The sequence below is a fragment of the Tenrec ecaudatus genome, chromosome 18, assembly GCF_050624435.1.
Source record: "Tenrec ecaudatus isolate mTenEca1 chromosome 18, mTenEca1.hap1, whole genome shotgun sequence".
Taxonomy (NCBI): Eukaryota; Metazoa; Chordata; class Mammalia; order Afrosoricida; family Tenrecidae; genus Tenrec; species Tenrec ecaudatus.
In genome coordinates, this window is record NC_134547.1 from 19250524 (window position 1) to 19270255 (window position 19732).

The following is a 19732-nucleotide window of genomic DNA, read 5'->3' on the forward strand; positions in this document are numbered from 1 at the left end:
TCAGGCCTAGAAACAGAAGGAGCAGACAGTGTTAGAAAGGGTCGAAAGAGTTGCCCTTGACCTCCACTCCCCCTTCTCTTGTGTGGAAACCAAGTACAGGTTTGGGGCCTGGAAGTCCTGAAGCCAGCTACCTGCCTCCCAAAGAGGAGCAGGCCAATAGCTCAAAAGAGCAGCAAGAGGCCAGGTTTGCATTTACACAGGGAAAAGGAGGCTCAGCGAGCAGGGAGATGCTTTCCTCCGGAGTGTAGGTGTGGATGCGGGCCAGGGTTACCTCCTGAGCATAGATCGAAGCAGCAGATATGACATAAACCGATCGATTATCGCCATCTTCCGGGCGACTCCAGTCAGCAGACAGGCTGTGAGAGGAAAGCAAGGACCGTAAAATGCCAACCCCCAACTCTCAGATTTGCTGTGTCGCACCCAGGGGCAGGGGGAGCCTGACACCAGTGCAGGGAATCGTGAAATAAGCCAATCGGGAAACCCGCGAGCCCCCGGGAAGATCTGTCCGGGGTGAAGCAGGCCTGCGCGGTCACAAGAACACCGTCCGTGGCTCGGCCCCTCACCTCGGGGGGTCGCCCGAATCCGCTCGCGTCCTCACGTTGTTGAGCGCATCGGGGAACGTGTGAATCGGGGGCTCTGGAGTCCCCGCTAACAGGGGAGAGCCGGTATCCCGGCCAGGGCCACGGCGTCGCAAGTGGACCACCAACAGGAGCGCAGCGCCGGCCAGCCCCACGGCCACCAGCAACCCCAAAACCGGCGGCAAAAGCAAGCTCTGAGCGTCCTGCTTCGGGCCCAGCGAGGCGGCGGGCCAGGCGCCCTCACCGTCGGCGCCGTCGGGGCGCACCGGGAACTCGCAGCGCGCGCCCATGTAGCCGCGCGCACACGCGCAGATGAGGCCGGAGAAGTGGGCGTAGCAGCGGCCGCCGTGAGCGCAGGGGCGCGCGGCGCAGGGGTCGGCGCGCTCCCGGCAGTCGCGGCCGCTGAAGCCCAGGGCGCACGAGCAGCGGCGGGCGCCACCACCCTCCAAACACGTGCCACCGTTGGCGCAGGCGCGGCTGGCGCAGTCGTCCAGGTCGTGCTCGCAGCGCGGGCCCGCGAAGCCCGCGCGGCAGCGGCAGCGCAGGGCATAGCCCAGGTCCAAGCAGAGCCCGCCTGCGAAAGAAGGGGGTGCAGGGGGGCTCAGTGTCCCCCGAAGCCTGCCGAGCTCCTCCCCTTTGTCCTAGGTCTGTAGCCTCCACCCTCCGCCTCCTGGCTCTAGTGGGCTACTCAGCGGGACGCGAACCACAAGGTCAGCAGTTCGAACCCGCCAGCTGCTCCCTCTACGAAGCTTCCCGCCCCTGTTAAGGTTTAAAATTTTGAAGACCCACAGGGGCAGTTCCGCCCCGTCCCAGAGGGTCCTTGTGAATTGGAATTCCTTCCAAGACAGTGGGTTGGGTTTGCTGTGTTCCTTGCGCTGCCAGCCTCTTCCTTTTGTGCTGGGTGTCGCTCATTCTTACCTCTCCCCACCCCCAATTCAATTTTTTTTAAAAGCACACTCAGAGCAAAGCCATAGGACACAGAAACTGCCCTTGTGAGTTTCCGATACAGACCTCCTTACAGGAGTAGATGGCCCCGCCCTTCTCTCGAGAAGCAGCTGGTGGGATCGAACTGCCGATCTTGCTGTAAGCAACCCAACGTGTACCCACTACGCCGTCAGGGCTCCCCCACCTCCTTCAGCCACCCTTAACCAACACGTCCAGAACTACTTATGGCCCGCTTGCCCACCCGGTCACCCTCACCATTCCGGCAGGGCTGCAGGCTGCACCGGTCCACCCTCTTCTCACAGTTGGAGCCCTGGAAGCCCGGCGGGCAGTGGCAAACGTAGGCAGAATTGGGGTCAGCGCCCCCAACACACAAGCCGCCATTGAAGCAGGGTCCGTCTGCGCATGTCACCCCGCTCACCTCACACCGCAGACCGTAGAACCCGCGGGGGCAGGCACACTCGAAGGAGCCCTGCGTTTCCTGGACCAGGGCAAGAAGTATTTTGGGTGGGTGGTCTCCATCCTATTGCCCACCTCGGACAACCATTGGGGTCGTCTCCTTTTGCAGTCTCACCCCTCAGAATGCAGGAGCTTCCTCTGGGCAGCGCTCCCCCAGACAATCCCTGACTTCCCCGGATATTTCTCTATCAATCCTTGTAACCCATAAGGAATCCAATTCCCATCATTGCATGCTGCCTGTTTGCTCTCTCGCTGCCTTGGAGGTGATTCCACCTCTTAGCGACTCTCAAGACAGCATTGAACTGCCCCTGTGGGTTTCTGAGACTAATTCTTTACGGGAGTTTGTGCGTTGAGCTGCTATCTTCAAGCTTAGAAGTTCGAAACCACCAGCCACTCCGTGGGAGAAAACGGAGACTTTTTAATCCTGTAAAGAGTCATAGTCTTGGAAACTCACAAGAGCAGTTCTACCCTGTCCTAAAGGGTCACTGTGAGTCCGAATGGACTCGATGGCAGTGAGTTTGGTTTTAACTCTTTAAGGGTGGTAAGTCTCATCTTTCTCCCACTGGAGGTCGGTGGTTTCGAACAGGTAACGACTAGGCCACCAGGGCTTCTAGGCTGCCTAGTCTGCCTCCCCAATTCTTTCTGTCTTCACAGTCTCCCCTTGACCTCTCCTCCCCGGCCCGGCAACTGGAACCCTGAGTCGTTCGACCAGGCCCACACTGGGCTCTCCTTTATCCTGGGCTTATTGCTGCCTCTACCCTGTGCTCACCCAATGCCTTCACACTTTACCAAAGGCTTCAGCTCTGGGTCCTCCCTTGTCCAGAAAGCCTCCTCCCATGTCCTGGGCCCTCCCCCAGCCCCCTAGCCCGCCTGATCCCACTCCTCCCTAGTGTGAGCCCTGAGGGTCTTCCCACCTCATTACCTGCCCTCCCCACCCCCACACACACACCTTCAGGTACTGTGTTCCCCACCACCAGACTGAACACTTCAGGAAGCTCCCCACCCCACCCCGTGACATGGATCCAGAGAGAGGTGGGTGTGGGGAGGTACTGACACTGCAGCTGCCCCCGTTGGCGCAGGGGTTCCCGTCACAGGGGTTCCCAGGACCGGTCAGGAGGCACCCAGTGCTGGCCGAGGATGGGCCCCTGGGGCTGAGGCAGCTGCTGGTGGCAACGGGGACATTGCAGAGGGGCCCAGACCATCCCTCCAGGCACTGACACTCATCCGGCTGTTCACAAAAGCCGTGCTCTGGGCTGCAGCCTGCTCGACATGCCACTATAGGGGACAGAGAAGCAGATGGGGAGGGGCTGGGTCAGGGAAGGCCAGGGGGTGGGGGGTGGTGGGAGGCTTCTGAGCCCCATCCACCTTGCTTCATCCTGTGCCGACCCTCTGGACTAGATGATACTGCCAGCCCAGAGTACAGACAGGGAGACTGCAGTCCAGGATGGGGGTGGGAGGGCAAGGATTTGAACCTGGACTACCTTGGAAGTAGTAGCTCTTGGAAGGAGGTTGGGGAGCGGGCTCTGGCCTGGGTTTGGACAGGAGAATAAGGGACGGGGGCTTATAACCTGAGTGGGATCCTGGTCTTTCAGGGAAATGGGAGAGTCTGAATTAGTCTGGGAGCTCCAGACAGGACCTGAGAGGATCCAGGGGAAGTTGGAGGTTCCCTGGCCCAGGGGATCTGAGCACTGGGGAACCTGGGATACGTTCAAACTCCTAGCTGGGGGGTAGGGAGACCGCAGAGTCAGATGAGCTGAAGGGGTGTGGGTATGGGAAATGGGGGTGAGGGTCGGATTCCTATTTGGAGCTGACAAAGTGTTGAACTAGGGGTAGGAGGCTGAGGTACCCAGCAGTGCTAGTGGGCAGTCTGGGATCGTGCGGATCTGATCCGGGAAAGGGAAGCTGGGTCCTAGGGGGCTGAGGTGGGTCTGGGTGCCCGGGCAGGAAATGGGGAGGGAGTCCCCACTTCCTTGGGAAAAGGGTGTGTGGACTATCTGGGGAGGATCCTGGCGAGGTCAGGTTGAGAGAAGGACCGAGGAGGTACAGGGTGGCGGGCCGAGGGCGGACTCACACGGTGGCGCGCACTCGTCCTCCGGGGGCGCGCAGGGCCGCTGCCCCGGGCCGCAGGGCGAGGGGACGCTGCGCGAGCGGCAGAGGCGCGTGCATGCGGCCCCGGCGGCGGGCGGCTCGCAGCGCGCGCGGTAGGAGAAGCGCAGCTCCCAGCCGCCTGCGCGCCGCACGTCGCGCGCCCACGGGTCCCCGGCCGCCAGGGGCCACCGGCCGGCCACGCGCGACAGCAAGCTCCAGGCTGGTCCTGCAGGGAGAAGGGAGAGGCGCTGGGAGGCACCTGGCCGGACCAAGGCAGGGCTCAGGTTGTGCAATGGAGACTGCCTCCCCCACCCCCACCCGGCACCCGTTAAACAAAATTCAAAAGCTTTTGGGCCGTCCGGTAGATTCTAAATCGCAGCCACCTCAAAATGTTGCCAAAAGGACCTGTGGCTAGCCTCGGGCGCCCGGGTAGCGGCAGCTGCCCACTCAGCGAGGCTATAAACTCCGAGGAAACTCCGATCTCTAGATTCCAGCTAGCTCACGGTGGCAACGGTTCCCCCGCAAACAACCCCACTCGTGGCGCGCCCCCCACGTGTGCGGAGTAGACCTGCGCCGTGGGCTTCCCAAGGCCGCGGCCTTTCGGAACCGATCGCCAGGCGGGGCTTCTGGGTGCCTCTGCTGAGGTCCCCGTGCTGCAGTTTGGCCCAGAGCCACTCTCAGTACAACAGAACAAAACGGACTGGCCCTGCCCCGCCCGCATCAACATTGGGATGTTCCAGCCCACGAGGTGGGCGAGCGGGTCCAAAAGACCACCTAGCTTTTTGACTCCAAGCGGGCCGCACCCCCATTAAGAAAAACAAACAAACAAACAAAAACCCTACGAAACTGCTGACCCTCCAGCTGACCCTCCAAGTGGATTCTAACTCAGAGTCTCAATGGCAGTGAAAATAATTCTGATTAGCCATGGAATGACCCCATGTGGTGCCCTCAAATCCTTTGATATTAAAGTAACAGCTAGCTATCAATTACCCCCTATAGCACCCTGTGACATATGGCCCAGGGACAAGACCAGATCCCCCTCATCCTGCGCTCAGGAGCTTCCTATATCAAACTGCTAACAGATCTCGGTTACTAGGCCATCAATGACTCCGTGCACCCTGAGACCTTGGAGGGGGGGCTGGAGATGACAGTTTCCCCACAGCAAAGCTGTTACACCCTGTTATGGATTGAACTGGGTCATCCCCCCCTCCCTCCTGCGCCCAATGAAACAAGTGTTGTCTGTTTGACAATCCTAACCTTGGTTCAAAAGTTACGTCCCCTCTGGGGAGAGGGCTGTCTTTGTTATGTGAACTGCGGTATGACTTGAGCCCATCCTTTCTGAGCTATAAAAGAGAGTCTATGAAAACTAGCAAGCAGAGATAGTGGGATAGAAGATGCCAAGCCAAGTGGAGATGGCCTTCTCAGAAAAGAAACTCTAAAACCAGAACCTTCTTCATCCCGAGCCCCACAGAAAGAGGGAACCAGCGCCCTGAGTGCCCGCCTCTGAAACTGAGAACGTAGACTCCAGTTGGTTACAGGCAGGCGGTCGCTGGGGGTACGTCTGCGATAGTGACACTGGAGAACTAGGGGCTTTCTGTATCAAAACGCCGTCAGAACCCCAGCGGTTAGTGGCGGTGAAGTCTGTTCCCACTTTTGCAATGGAACAAAACATTGTCCGGTCCTGCACCATCCTCAAAATCCTACTCGTATCGAAGCTTCCCCCAAAGCAAAGCTAAGAAATGCCCCGATCCTCATATATGTGGGTGTCTGGTGAGCTCGCAACACCTCCCAGGCATTCCCGGGAACCTCTCTATGGACATGGTGCAGAGCCTCCATGAGAAGACTCTGAAGGAACTTCTACTGCACCTTGCTTCCCAACACCTTAATGGCGACAGGCCACCAGCGGAGGGTTGGGCAAAGTTCGTTCTTGCTCTGGTGGCTTCCATTCCAAGACAACTTGAGAGCGTCCCCATGCCGCCAGTCACGCCAGACACACATCCAGTCCCAAGACATTCCTAGGCTGAGTTCATAAGTTGCTGGAGCGGTCAGCACAGCCCCTAAGTCCAGGAGCTGTGGGGACCCCCACCTGGGATGGCCCCATCCTGCACGCCCTGGAGCCTTCCGGCATGCCCAGCTCACTGGCCTGGAACAGAAGACCCCCTCACCCTGGAGCACAGTCCCAGGACACAGACACTCACCTCCAACCGGCTCGCCTAACTCTTCTCGCCAGGTATCAATCACCAGAGAGAAAGCACCCTGGTCGGTTGGGGGAGCGAGAAGGAAGAGGAAAGAAGAGAAGATGTCAATGAAGGTAAGGCTTCGATGAAGACCAGAATTCAAGGATGAAGCCTGAAGGCCAACTCGGGTGATCAGACAAAGCCAAAACTGAACGCAGTACCATCAAGTCGACTCATGGAGACTCTATAAGACGGGGATGCTGCCCCCGTGGTTTTCCAAGAACTGCAATTCTTCATGGAGGAAGAAAGCCTCATCTTTTTCCCGAGGGAGTAGGTGGTGCGCTGGAGCTGCTGACCAGCCCAATTTCGAAACCCACGACAGCCCCCGCGCTCCTGGGGTCCAGGCAGGCAAGGGGTAATTCCCAGAGGGCTGACCCAGGGAAGGAACGGAATTGTTGGCTTTCTGTACTGAGAATTTACTATGTGCTAAGCCAGTGGTTCTCAACCTTCCTAATTCCGTGACCCTTTCATACAGTTCCTCATGTGGTGGTGACCCCCCCAACCATAAAAATCCAGGAGCTGTGGGGACCCCCACCTGGGATGGCCCCATCTTGCGTGCCCTGGAGCCCATCACCCTAGAGCACAGTCCCAGGACCACCATAAAATGATTTCGTTGCTACTTCATCACTGACATTTTGCTACTGTTCTGACCCCTGTGAGAGGGTCGAGACCCACAGGCTGAGAACTGCTGCAGCACTTCAGTGAAGGTACCTGGTTGGATTCCTCACCAAAGACTCTTGCAAAGCACCTTGAGGAAACTGAGGCTAGCTCTAAAAATTCAAACACAGGTCTGTGCCCCACTGTGATTTCGGGCTGTGGGGAAAGGGCACCGGATCTTGGCTGAGATGAAGGAATTAGGAATGCGGGCCCTCAGTAGGAGGAACCAAGGAGGGACAGAGGGACAGTGGGAGTCCCAATGACAGAATGGGGGGTTGTTAGGATCAAGGGAATTGGGGGACAGAGATGAGGATTTCAGTATTTAGGGCTGCCCAAAGGACATGGGCAGAGTCCTGTGCATACAGCGTGCCCAGAAGGCGGATTTAGAATTATGGGAATTTGGAGCCCTCCGCCTGCAAGGTTATTTGGGATCCCTAGTGACCAGGGTCTAGGAGCCCTGGTGGCACAGTGGTTACACATCGGGCTTCTAACCACAAGGCCAGCAGTTCAAACTCGCCAGCAGCTCCAGCACAGAAAGATAGGCTCTCTACTCTCATAAAGAGCAGTTTTCCCCTGCTGTGTAGGGTCACTATAAGTCGACATAGACTCCATGGGAAGTGACTTTTAAGTAAGTAGAGATTAGGGGGGCTAGGAAGGTGGGACTCCTACTGGTCTGGGAATTTGGTATCCCCTTGGAATTTAGAGGGTGAAAGGTGAAACTTCTCTGGAAAGAGTCTCAGAACCCACCCCCACCCCCCAAGGGGCAATTCTACCCTGTACTATAAATTCGCCAGAGTCAGAATTCGCTGGATGGCAGTGAGTTTGGTTTTGGGTAAGTTTGAAGGGAGCAAAGAGGAAGAGGAGGGAAAGCTTGGGTGGTGGGTTGGGTTCTAAGCCCAGGGGCACCCCAGGGTGGGTCTCACCGGCCAGGCGTCGTGGAAGGGAACACGCAGGAGGCCATCGGGTAGCGGCAGCTCAGACACGGGCGCCCCAGGCTGCCCTGCGTAGATGGGTCCGCGCGCGCTCAGCGCCGCGCCCAGGGCGCACGGGGACTCGGCGGGCTCTTCCGAGACCCCCGGCTTCAGGCAGACGCGGAAGAAGAGGCGGCAGGGGCCCCGGGTGCTGCAAGGAGACCGCGGAGCCCCGGGGCCAGGCCCCGGCTGGAAAGCGTGGATCTGCAGCTCGAAGACACCGGCTGGCTGCGCCTGGGGAGGAAAGAGGCGCTGAGTGTGGGGGTGTGGGCGTCCAGAGTGCGCCCAGCCCCACTCCCCATCCCCAAGACTCCTGGTCCCCGACCTGGTTACCCTCCCTTCCCACTTCATCTCCCGCGGGCCTCTGACCTGGGGCAGGAAAAAGAGCGCCAGGAACACGGTCCGGGAGAGGAGCCGGGGCTTCTGCGGGGCGACCATGGCTATGAGGGGTCTCCAGGGCCGCAGCTGCTGGACGTGGAGCCTTATATCTGCAGGGACAGCCCCGCCCCTCCGGGCCGCTGCCTGCCTTGGGGTGAGTGGCGGGGCGGGGGCTCGATGGGGAGGGGGTGGCAGGGATGGAGCCCTCCAGCCAGGAGAGCCTGTGTGGTCGTGGGCACTGAGAGACCTCGTGTGTGTGTGTGTGTGTGTGTGTGTGTGCAGAGCTGCGTGACTGTGCCTGATGTTGCGTGGCTGCACAGACGCGGGACGTGCACGGGAGCCTGGCCCCGAGGTTGGAAGGACTATGGAGCTTCCGTGTATGGGGTGGGCACCCGCGAGGGAGACCAGGGCTGCCCTCGATTTTCCGCCTGGCGCTGGGTGACTGCGTGCCAGTGAGACTCCTGGAGTCAATAGCAGGGACTGTGGTGTGGGCAGGCGCCCCTAAGCGGGCTTGTGTTTGTGGTCTTGGCAGTGCCACGTTGTGCCCGAGAACCTGGATGGGCATTTATCTGCGAGCGCGTCGTAGGAGACCCTGCGGGTAGCCGCCAGTCGCAACAACGAAGATCTAAGGTTGTGGACTTGCGGGCTCGTTCCTGTGCGTCCTCCCCACAAGCCCAAGACAAAGCCAGCCTCTTCACCCCGAATCCGCGGGGACCACGCAACAGACGCCAGGGCCCAGGAGCCCCGGCCTCAAAGGGGCTCCCAGCTGTATGTAAATGCCGCCATCTGCCCGGCGGCCGCACCCCTCCCCCTCTCCGGGTGGCAGCTGGTCTCCCGTTTGGTCCCCGGAAGGTGTGAAGAGCAAATGGGCAGGGGATTCCTCCTCCTCCTCCTCCTCCTCCTCCTCCTCCTCCTCCTCCTCCTCCTCCTCCTCCTCCGCACAGATTTGTCCCCAGCCGCCCCACCCCCACCTCCACAGCTCAGGACCCTCCTACAGCCTCAGTATTCTCAGGCTACCGTAGAGAACTCAAATTAGGAGCAGGTGTTTACACACACACACCAACCAAAAAAAAAAAAAATCTTTTCAGGAAGGAAGCAAAGGCATTCATTTCCAGATTAATTTCCGTTTTTCTGTTGGTGGAGTAAGATCAGCCACACAGAGGTGCCTAGGGCCACCTGAAGGAGCCCAGGGCGCACGCCAGCCTGGAGCCTTCTCTTACACCCAGCAAACACCCGCACTCCGAGGCCCGACCCCTCCCACTCCCGTCTTTGTCTCTCCATTTGGCCATTGACTGCACCTCCTCTAGGAAGTCCTACCCACACCTGGGGGGGGGGGTGGATCAGGTGCCTCCTCATTTCCCCCATCCGGGTCCCAACCCCTCTGCTTTCCCCCTGCTGGAACCCCATCACTCCCCTCTGACCCCTGACCAAAGCGGGCTGCAGTCTCCCCAGGGTTCTTCAAACCATACTCCACTGAGGCGATGCCGGCTCCTGCCAACAGGGCAGACTGCCCGAGTTCCCCTGGCCGCTCTTCCTGGCGTAGAAAGGGCAGACGTTCTACTGCAGAGCTGCTGGGGGTTTTGAATGCCGGCCTGGCACTTGGCCCCGAAACATGTAACCACTACACCACCAGGGCTCTCCAGAAAAGAACTCAACTCGCTGTCATGGATTCGATACTGACTCATGGATAGACTTTTTTTTTTTTTATGGATAGACTTTTATGGGAGGAGAAAGCCGGTCTTTCTCCTGTAGAGCTGCTGGTGGTTTGCAGCCCGAATGCCTACTCAGGACACTGCCAGGGCTCCTAAAGGGCTCTTCAGGGGTCTTGAAGTACACTCCAACCTCCCAGGTCCCCCTGCCACCCACTGCCACCCGATGGCTCTTACGTACAAGTTCTTGGAAGGCACATTGGGGCTCATGGCAGAAGGAGCCCAAGGCCCTCCACAGAAGTTACCAGGGCAACCATTAACACCCATTCTGGGAGGGGACCCTGCCCTGGGTGAGGGCATCAGGGGCTGTGCAGGTGGGAGAGCTCTCACAATGGTGAAAGCTAAGCTGGGTCGGATGTTCGGCCCAAGGGTCTATCCTCAGGGTGCTGTTCTGGAGGAATCAGTCCTGCAAGGGGTTGTTCAGCATCTGCTTCACTCGCTGCTTCTCCTTCAGCGTCCACAGGCCCTTGAGTGCACCAGAGGCCGCCCTGCTGGGGTGTGCATTAGGCTGCTAACCCCCAGGTCAGTCAGCAGTCTGAAACCATCAGTCACTCTGCCACCGAAAGACGGGGCTTTCAACTAAAAATTCAGTCTCATAGACCCACAGGGGCGGTTCTACCCTGTGACTGAGCCAGAACGGATGCAATGACAGTGGGAATGCGTAGCAGGTGACAGTCACTGTACCAGACCACGTGTCTGTTATTAACTCATTTAACAGTGCCAGCTGCCCTGGGACCTGGGACTCCCCACTCATCCCCAAGTGCCCATCATCTCCAGCCTGGATCGGGTGGCAGCCTTGCCACCTCATGCCCCTCAGTGTAGACCCCTCCCTCCCTCCATTACTGTAATGCCTTCAGGCTTGGTTCTCCATTGGTGCATTTCAGAGAACCACCCCTCTGTGCGGCTGCATAAGCCCTCTGTGATCTCCTGCCACCCTTCAGGCTCAACTCCATGGCTCTCCTCCTCGCTGGCTCCAGACACTCAGGACCCATCTTCCTGGAACCAGTCTTGGCTCCCTCAGGGCCTTTGCAGTGGCTGTTCCCATCCCTGGGGACACTGCCCAGACCCACCCCCATGCACTTGGTACTGAAGACTGGCCTAGTAACCAGGGCCCCCACGCAGGGCGGAAACACAAGGCCAACAGGAGGCAGATTACACTGGGTGTGTATTGGGAGGGTGTGTACGGTTCCACCTGAGCAGAGATCCGAAGGCAAACAGGGCCGGGCCCAGGTTGCCCCCTCCCCCCCACCGAGGGGACAGAGCTTCTGTGCAGAGCTTGTGAGCCGCAGAGGACCAGAGGCTCCCTGTGGCCCGCCGGGTCTCAAAGGCAGATTTGTCAACGCAGCAGTCAGAGAAGGTAGTCGTGGAACATTCCGGACAAACACTGCGTGGTGGCTGGGCCAGAGGGGGCTCCGGCAGAAGGTGGTTAAGTCCAAATGGGGCAGGTGGACCTACGGAGCAGAGCCTGGAACCAGGCCCTACCTTAGCGGGGGGTGGGGGTGGAGGAAAATGGAGGGCAGATTCCCCCTGGGGAAGGATCACCTGCTCCTCACAGGCACCCTAAGATGAGCACACATGCCCCCCTTTTAGAGACGAGGAAACTGAGGCAGCGGCACACGTCCTGCCTCAGGCCCCAACAGCCGTCACGTGAGTGGCCTGGCAGGAGGGGGGCTACCTCACTGGACTGCAGCCCAGCCCTGGAGACTAGTGCTGCCCACATTCCACGTGTGGGCATGGAGGCAGAGGGCTCAGGTGAGGCCGCGTCTACACAGGCAGCAAGTGCAGAGCTCGGATTTCAAGAGAGGCAGTGAGGAGCACATCACTGGTTGACATAGCCCCCGCCTATGTGGGAGGAGCCTGTAGCAAATTTAAATTCAATCCCATTAAAAATATTATCCTGGTCACACTATTTCAAGTGACTGCTAGTTACTGGGCTGGACAGAGCAGGCAGAGCGTGTGGACGCTGCCTGAGCAGAGAGTTCTAGTCTCACTGTGCCAGACAGCCATGGTTTGGCTAGATGCCAACTGTTTAAAACCTGGGAAATTCAATTTTAAAATCTCAATTTCTAGCTTATACTGAAAACAAAAAACATCAACCAAAAGCTACTAGTCCAGACCCGCTAACCCTGGGGGAGTGTGTGTGTAGGGGGGGGCACCATAGTTGGCTGAGTGGAGCAGCCCCCTGACCCGTCCTGGCGTCTCCATCCACTGATGGGCATTGGCTGGGGAGAGGTGCACCCTTTGGCAGATCAACAGGCGATTGCACTGGAAGATGGGGCCAGCCTCCAGCCCGGGTTCTACAAAGTCCCCAGGCCATATTCAGCAGCCAGTGAGTGAGCTGCTGTGGGGGCGTTGGAGGGGGATCCCAGAGCCCCACACCTCAGCCCGAAGCCCTGGTCTCCAGACGCTGCGGACACACGGGTTGTGACACCTGGGACAGACTTTATTGGACACACACGTGGCTGCCGAGGGATCAGGACGACTTGGATCGAGGCCACAGGCGACTGGTGAGGGAGCCGAAGAAGAGGTTCTGCTTGCTGGGCTTGGAGAGCTCGGCCAGGCGCTGCTGCTCCTCCTACGGCGGACAGTGTGTGTGTGTGGGGGGGACGGTCAGGCCGGGCTGGGCGCTCTCCCTGGACTTCACAGGAGGCATCCAGAACCTGGTTGTAGCCCACTGGGTCCAGGACCCCGCATTCCCACCGCTGAGCCTCAGTGACTGCTTGGGCCCCAAACTTTCATGATCGCTGCTACAGATCTCTCCCAGGGAACCTTGCCCGAAGCCTAAGAGACTAACCCAACCCTAATCTCGGGCCCCCTGCCCAGACTGCTTGGTCCTTTAGGGGATCCCAAACCCAAATCTCCTCCAGCTTGTGATCTGGCCCCTCTCAGCCAAGGCCCAGGAATCTTGTCAACAGACTCAATCCAACTGGAGACCCACTTTGAAAGCCCCAAGACCATCTGACCTCCTGCCCCAGGCCCTTGGGCCTTACCTCCAGGTCTCCAGAGATTCCCCCCTTTCCAGACCTGCTCCTACCCCACCACCCACCAAGGCCCCCAGCTGATCCCGACAGCTCCCGCCCTGCCTTCTGTTCTGAGTGGGCGCACCCCTCATTGTCCACGGGCCCACAGGCGGTCCCAGGCCCTGCTGACCCCCGAGACTCAGGAAGGCAGGCACAGTGGCAGCCCCACATCACAAAGTCAAACAGTGGGGAGCCCCAGAGCCAGCAGCCCCGACCGAGTCTCCCTTGGCCCGGGCAGCACCCACCTGTTCTAGCCGGCTCTGACGCTGCCGGAACGCCTCCAGCGGGTCGTCCTCCTGGGCGTAGTGCTCCAGCACCGTGCGGACGTCCTCCACTCCATTCAGTGCGATGGCTGTGGCAGGGGCAGAGGGTCAGCCGGCTGCGGCCCACGGGGGGGAGGGCAGACGCGGGGGAGTGGGGGGCGCACAGCGGAGAGGGCAGATGCTGGGACACTGTACTCCCTGGGAAACCTCTCACCCCTTGGCCAGGCTTCTGAACCCCAGCTGGTCCCCGAGTGTCAGAGGCGCAGCCCAGGCAGCTGGAGAAGCCCCTCTACCCCAGCTGCGCCTGGACCTCCTGCAGCTCCCTCAGTTTAGCATAAAAGACAAGCCAGATCCAGGTGTCCCTGAGCAGGGAGGGCTGGAACCAGAGGTCAGCTCACTCTTAAGGAAGGCAGACAGGTCCAGTAGGACCCGGTCGTCGGAGCTGCCGTCCCAGGGCCGCAGGGCGACCCCGTTATAGGGCTGCAGGCGAAAGGCTTCCCTCTTGCAGTCCACGACGACCACGCGGGCCGGGTCCCGGTTCAGACAGGAGATGTCCTGCAAGGGGCAGAGGCCGGGACCCAGGGACAGAGAGATGACGCTGGCATCGGCGGTCCCAACACCTACATGCTCACACACAGACCTACACATGCTCACCCCCCACCCCCAGAACCCCCACCCAGGCAGATGTCCCTCCCGCATACCCGACACACGCTGGTACACTGAAGGTTCTAGAACACCCCCCACCCCCCGCCGCAGCCCGGAGAGGTGCAGGCAGGCCCAGAGGCACAGCAGGAGGCCGCAGACCCTTCCAGACCAGAAACCCTGGGATGCTGAGACACACACACACAAAAGGGCCCGGGCGACTCAGGGGCTGCTGGGTGCTGGACAGAGCAGTGGGCCCCGACACTGCAATCTCATACAAATTCTGTGTCCCCAGGGAACTGCCTCCCAGCTCCCCGCCCCCTCCCCTGCCCCCAGGCCCTAACACGATACCTTCACGTGGTGCCCGTCCATGTAGCGAGTGGCGTCCCGGAAGAGGCGGTAGGAGATGAAGCCATGGGGGTCCACGCTGTCGATGAGCGGAAACGCGGTCTGGGGGCGGAGAACGGCTCAGGGTGCACCCAGAGGAGGGAGAACGCGTCAGGGTGCACCCAGGCCTCCCCCTCATCCCTCCTCCTGGCCCCCCTGAGGCCGGCCCTCACCATGCCGGTTTCTGACGTGAAGACGACAATTTCATACAAAGGGGCGAGCTGCTGGAATAAGGTCTCGATGCCTGGGCGCTTCTTAAACCGCCAGCCAGTAGCCAGCTGGGAAGGCAGGGGGCAGTTAGACACCAGGACCCAGCAGCCCCCTCAGAACCCCCGAGGGGACAAAGGTCCAGAACCAGACTCTCGCCCGTCTGACTCTTGGGGTTCTGAAGTAACAGCTGACGCTCTGGGGGCACTTGGCCAGTGCTAAACAACACCCCCACAAGCCCCACCCAATGAGGCTGGCGCCCCTTCTATTCCCAGAAGCCAGCCAGGTGATGAAGGTGTCCCCCTGCTCCCCAGGCACACAACAGAGCCAGGCTAACCCCCTCACTTCCCTGTCTTTACTCTTTGCCTCATTAAGACACACATCGAGGCCCAGTGGAACCCCCACCCCCGACTGCCTTCCCCGGGACACACCGACCACTCAGGGTGCAGGAGGACGCCCGTGAGCTCCAGGACCAGTGTGTAGGGCGGCTGGTAGTATGGCTCCCGCAGAGGGTCCGGGAGCAGGCAAGGACTGGTGGGCTCGATGATCATCTGCGAGAGAGGGCAGGATGGGGCAGGCAAGCTCCCAGATGGCAGGGGTCTGGGGACAGGGCCTGGGCGCCCGCTCACCTGTCTATAGTCTTTGAAGTATTTGTATGTCCGGCGCAACTGCTGGACCAACACTGGATCTAGAACAGCCGGGCACAGAGGGGTCCAGGGTGAGCTGCTGCTCCCCCTCCGAGGGTCTGGCTAATCCACCAGATACCAACCACACGCGTACACACGTGGCTCCAGCTGAGCATGGCTGGCTCCAACGGCAGAGGGAGAGAAGGAGGAAATGCCAGGGAGAGGCGCAGACACCTGTCACCTCCCTGGCTGTAACCCTGAGTGTCCACTTAAGAAGCCAGCCCCAAGGTCAGAGCAGCCGGGCCACACCCCCGCCCGCTTCCCCCCTACAAGCCCATCTCTGCCGACCTGCAGCGAGGGGCCACTCCAGGAGCTCGTGCTCCGGGGGCTGCTCGCTTTCAGGCAGCCAGCATGCAGGGTCTGTGCAGACGTGGCCAACACAGACCTGCGCAGTGGTCTCCCTGGGAAGCGCTCAGCCAGGATGGAGCTGACCGAGACGTGGGTCTTTGCTTTGTAACTTCACTTGATGACTGGCGGAGAGTTCTCAGCTACGGGAGATGTGTCTGTGCGCTTTGGAAAGTGCTAACAGGCTTGTTTGGTGACCTGTCAGCAAGTCTCCTGGCTAAGACTGGGTGGCTCCGCCGGTGCCGGGCGTCCTTTGATTCCTTTGCCCTGGACAGCTTTCTTGAGCCTGCTGCCGACCCACACTTCCGGCGTTCCCACCTCCTTCAGGGCAAGTTCCCGAATCTCTCACACGCCTGCTTCTTGAAGCCCAAGGCGCAGATGCCCAGGATGGTGTAGTGGCTGGTCAAGACTCCCTGACAGAACAGCCTCCTCCTCGCTGCCCTCTGTAGGGGTGTCCCCGGGCTGGGAAGACTGGGAAGACTGGGAGCAGGGGCTGAGAGGTATGTGGGGGGGGAGTGGCTTTTTCATCACCATGCTACTGACATCTAGTAGGGAGGCAGGGAGGAGGCCCGAAATTATATGCTGGGATGTATCAGGCAGCTCCCCACAAGAGACTGCCCAAACCACAAAAGCCACGGGCCTTCCATGGTGGCAAAGCCAACACCTCACGACCCCTTAGGCCAGGGCAGAGGTGCCCTGTCGGCTTCTGAGACAACAAAGCATTAAGTAAATAGGCAAACAAGCCAAACTCACTGCCACAGAGTCCATGCCGGCTTTTAACCACCTTATGGGACAGGGTAGAGCTGCCCCTGTGGGTTTCTGAGACTGTCAGGGGAGTAGAAGGCCTCATTCTCTCCTGAGGAGCAGCTGGGGGTTCAAACTGCTGACCTTGTGGTTGGCAGTGGCAAACCAGTATACCGCCTGGGCTCCTGGAACAACGAGGCGCTCCCGACTGTTGCTAGCGCCGACGTGGAGGCTCCTCGCTTTGAATCCCCTTCGTTCCGGACCCACGAGCATGTCGGCTCAACATTAGGCCGACGGCTTGTCTTTCAGAAACCACCACCATCAGCCAGTCATGCTAGGAACGCCATCTACCTTATATCCGAGCTGTTCTGTTCACTCTCTGGGTCTGTGGCGCTCAGACACTACTTACATGCCTTCTCGGTTAAGAGGGCAGCAACACATTAACATATAGATCTCCAAACGTACCCAGCCAAAGTCGTCCTTTCCAAGTCAGAGGCCCGACCCCGATGGGGCCAAGCAGACTTGCCCTCAGTCTCCCAGGCTGTGAATCTTCACAGGAGCATGCCTACCACCCCTTTCCCCGTCTCCCCAGTATGAACAACTGGCTTTTGCAGTATTTTCTCCCCCTGGAAAGGGCCAGGTATGATAGGGATTGACAACGACTTTCCCATCCAACTTGTCAGACACCCTACACACCACAGGCTCCCATCTCTTGGGGGAGGAGAGGGGGGAGGTAGAGACATTGTTCTGGAAATGAAGAGCCAGACAGACGATGGGGTAGAGGCTTAGGACAGGGTCATAAAGAGGAGGGGGTTAGGAACCCACCCAGTCTCCCTAACCTCCCTACTTCCCTCCCCCATCTGTCCCTGACCATCTGCTCAGGCTGAGGGACCAGGAAAGGGGGGCTGAAGCTTTATAATGCCCCTCTGCCCAAAGCCATCCAGCTGCTGACTCCCCCCACCCCACTCATGGAGGGAGGGGAGAGGGAAGCGGAGAAGGGAGGAGAAGGCACCAGGCTGGGGAGTCGAGCAGAGGCTACTTTGCAATCAGCATGCTTGTCTACTCACCATTGTCGAATTCATCGGGAATCTGGGAGGGGAGAGAAAACCCGAGGGATATTGGGGGCAGCAGAGGCAGAGCCCTGACATGCCCAGAACTCCCTAGCCCCCCAAAATAATGAGTAGGTAATGGACCCTGAGCAGTCCAAGGGGTCCACCCTCCCATCAATAGGAGGGTCCCTCCCCTCACCTTGGCACCGGTTTCATCCACGGGGTTGTTTCCTGCAAGGGGGACAGGGGTGAAGAGGAAATGGGCCCAGTCTTCTGGGTCCTAGAGGAAGAGGGGGCAGGGAGGCTGGGCTCCTGGTCCCAGTTGGCTGGTCCAGGAGCCCCCTTGAAAGAGTAAATCCTCGGGACACACCCCCTCCCCAGGTCCCTTCTGGGGTGTCCCAGGTGGCTGCCCTACGGAAGGGTGGAATGAAGATACTGGACGCTGACAGGGGATTGATGGAATGGAACGGGGTGGAAGGTCAACAGAAGAAAACTAGGGGAACAGGGCGGTGCCCTCACCAAAGATGTAGACGATGCTCACGGTCCCGCCGGCCCCGAGGAGCCCTGCGAGCCACAAGGCCACTTTCTTGGCATAACTGGGGCCCTCTGACGCCCGCTGCTGCTGGGACCCCTGGGCCTGAGCGCCGCCCGCACGGCTCCCGATCTCGGCGGCCTGCGGTTGAGAAAGGGGACATGTTGGCCAATAGAGAAGGGCGAGAAGGTCGGGCGGTTTGGGAACCCTGGTCCCTGCAGAGACCCAAGGTCAGGAGTCAGAAGCGGATAGGTATCCCGCCCCCACAGACACAACCGTATTTCATCCAGGGGCAGCTGGATCCTGGAGGCAATAGATCCTCCAGCTCCTGGGAAGGCTCTGGAGCCCCGAAAAGCGAGGGAGTGGGGGCCTGGGCATTGGGATGCCTGGAGCTGGGGGATGGAACTGGACAGGGAGACAGGGAGTTAAAGCACCTGGTGGCCGGGGGCTCCTGGTAGCAGGGAACCAAGAGGAAAGGAAGGAGGCAGGCAGGGGGCAACCCACCTATCTGGGCATGAGGAAGTAGCATGAAGTGATCAGAGGGGCTGGGTGGCCGTACACCGGGGGACTAGTGGAATCGGGAGCCTGAATGCCTACGTCACTCCCTTCCAGCGACGCCGGGGAAAATGCTCAGCCCCCAAGACCGGACCGGCCCCCCAGGGCAGGCGCCCCTCCCCCCAAGTACCAGCGGAACGGGCAGAGGGCAGGTGACTTCCTCGCGCTCACGTGGGTGCGCGACGGAGCCCAGGGAAATGCACATGGTCCCCCGGCCTCCACCCCGGGAGAGGAAGCGCTGCCCACGGCAGGAGGCCGAGGAGCGCCCCGGAGCGCGGGAGGCGACGGCGTTCCATTCAGCACCCAAAGGTGGGGCGTCCCCGACGTCCCCGGCGGCGGCGTGCAGTCCAGAATTCCCAGGAAGGGTCCCGGCACGCGAGGCGCCGCCTCCGGCTCGCTCACCTGCTCCGGGGCCCTGCGGGGTGGAGTCGCCAACCTCGTGCACAGCCCCCGGGAGCCCGTCGGGAGCCCGCTCCGCAAGCGCAAGAGCAGCGCCGCCGAAGCCGCCATCTTTGCGCGGACGCCACGCAGCCCCGCCCCTTCGGGCCCTTGGGCCCGCCCCCGAATGGGCCGCAGCCAATGGGCGCGCAGGGGCGGGGCGGGCGGACGGGAGCCCGAGAGAGACAAAGGGCTGCGGGAGGCCTGCGGCCGCGGGACCCCCTCCGGCCCCAGCACCACGCCCCGCTCGAGCCCCGGCCGCGCCCCCGCCCCCGCCCCGGCCACGGGACGCGGCGACGGGATCGCCTCTGGCGGAGGCACCGAGACCACAGATCCAGATGGGAACCACCAACCAAGGTTATCCCGGGGCCGCCGGCTTGTCCGGAAAACGACTGGCCCCGAGGCTGGGAGTTCTCGTCCCCGGCCCGGTCCCTGGCGGTCGTCGGAGCCCGCCTGCACACACGTGCGCCCTCACGTGGCACTGGGGATCGGCTTCTGCCTTCGCCGTGGTTCTGAGCCCTTCTTGCCCCTCCCACGGGGAGTCTCCAAAAAACCAGCCCCGGTGGCGCTGCGGGTTAAGCGCTGGGATACTGCCCGCAAGACCTTCTTGCCCCAAAGGATCAGCTCCACCCCGGGCGGTGGGACATGCGGGGCTGACTCACACTCACTGCAGGGTAGAACGGCCCCTGTGGGTTTCTGAGACCTTTTAAAAATTTTTTTGATCATTTTATTGGGGGCTCTTACAGCTCTTACCACAGTCCATCCATTGTGTCAAGCACATTTGTACATTTGTTGCCATCGTCATTTTCAAAACATTTTTCTTCCTGAGCCCTTGGTATCCGCTC

General features: G+C 60.3%; 2 protein-coding genes across 3 annotated transcripts; both read right to left on the bottom strand.

The window, feature by feature from the left end:
* DLL3 (delta like canonical Notch ligand 3) lies at positions 1–8370 on the bottom strand. The gene is made up of 9 exons (XM_075536647.1): positions 8302–8370; positions 7885–8166; positions 6266–6323; positions 4051–4293; positions 3034–3254; positions 1779–2001; positions 564–1152; positions 197–356; positions 1–6 (listed from the first exon to the last, which is right to left on the bottom strand). The coding sequence occupies exons 1-9, from the start codon at positions 8368–8370 to the stop codon at positions 1–3; spliced, it is 1851 nt and encodes a 616-aa protein (XP_075392762.1).
* Positions 8371–12447: 4077 nt separating this feature from the next.
* TIMM50 (translocase of inner mitochondrial membrane 50) lies at positions 12448–19259 on the bottom strand. Of its 2 annotated transcripts, none has more exons than XM_075537236.1 (11): positions 19241–19259; positions 17882–18035; positions 17562–17593; positions 17381–17402; positions 15168–15226; positions 14970–15089; positions 14505–14609; positions 14296–14394; positions 13701–13857; positions 13285–13391; positions 12448–12594 (listed from the first exon to the last, which is right to left on the bottom strand). In XM_075537236.1, the coding sequence occupies exons 6-11, from the start codon at positions 15087–15089 to the stop codon at positions 12493–12495; spliced, it is 690 nt and encodes a 229-aa protein (XP_075393351.1). In that variant the 5' UTR covers positions 15168–15226; positions 17381–17402; positions 17562–17593; positions 17882–18035; positions 19241–19259; the 3' UTR covers positions 12448–12492. The 2 variants fall into 2 exon arrangements, with proteins under 2 accessions (XP_075393351.1, XP_075393350.1); XM_075537235.1 differs by lacking the exon at positions 19241–19259 and adding an exon at positions 18852–19010.
* Positions 19260–19732: the final 473 nt, after the last annotated feature.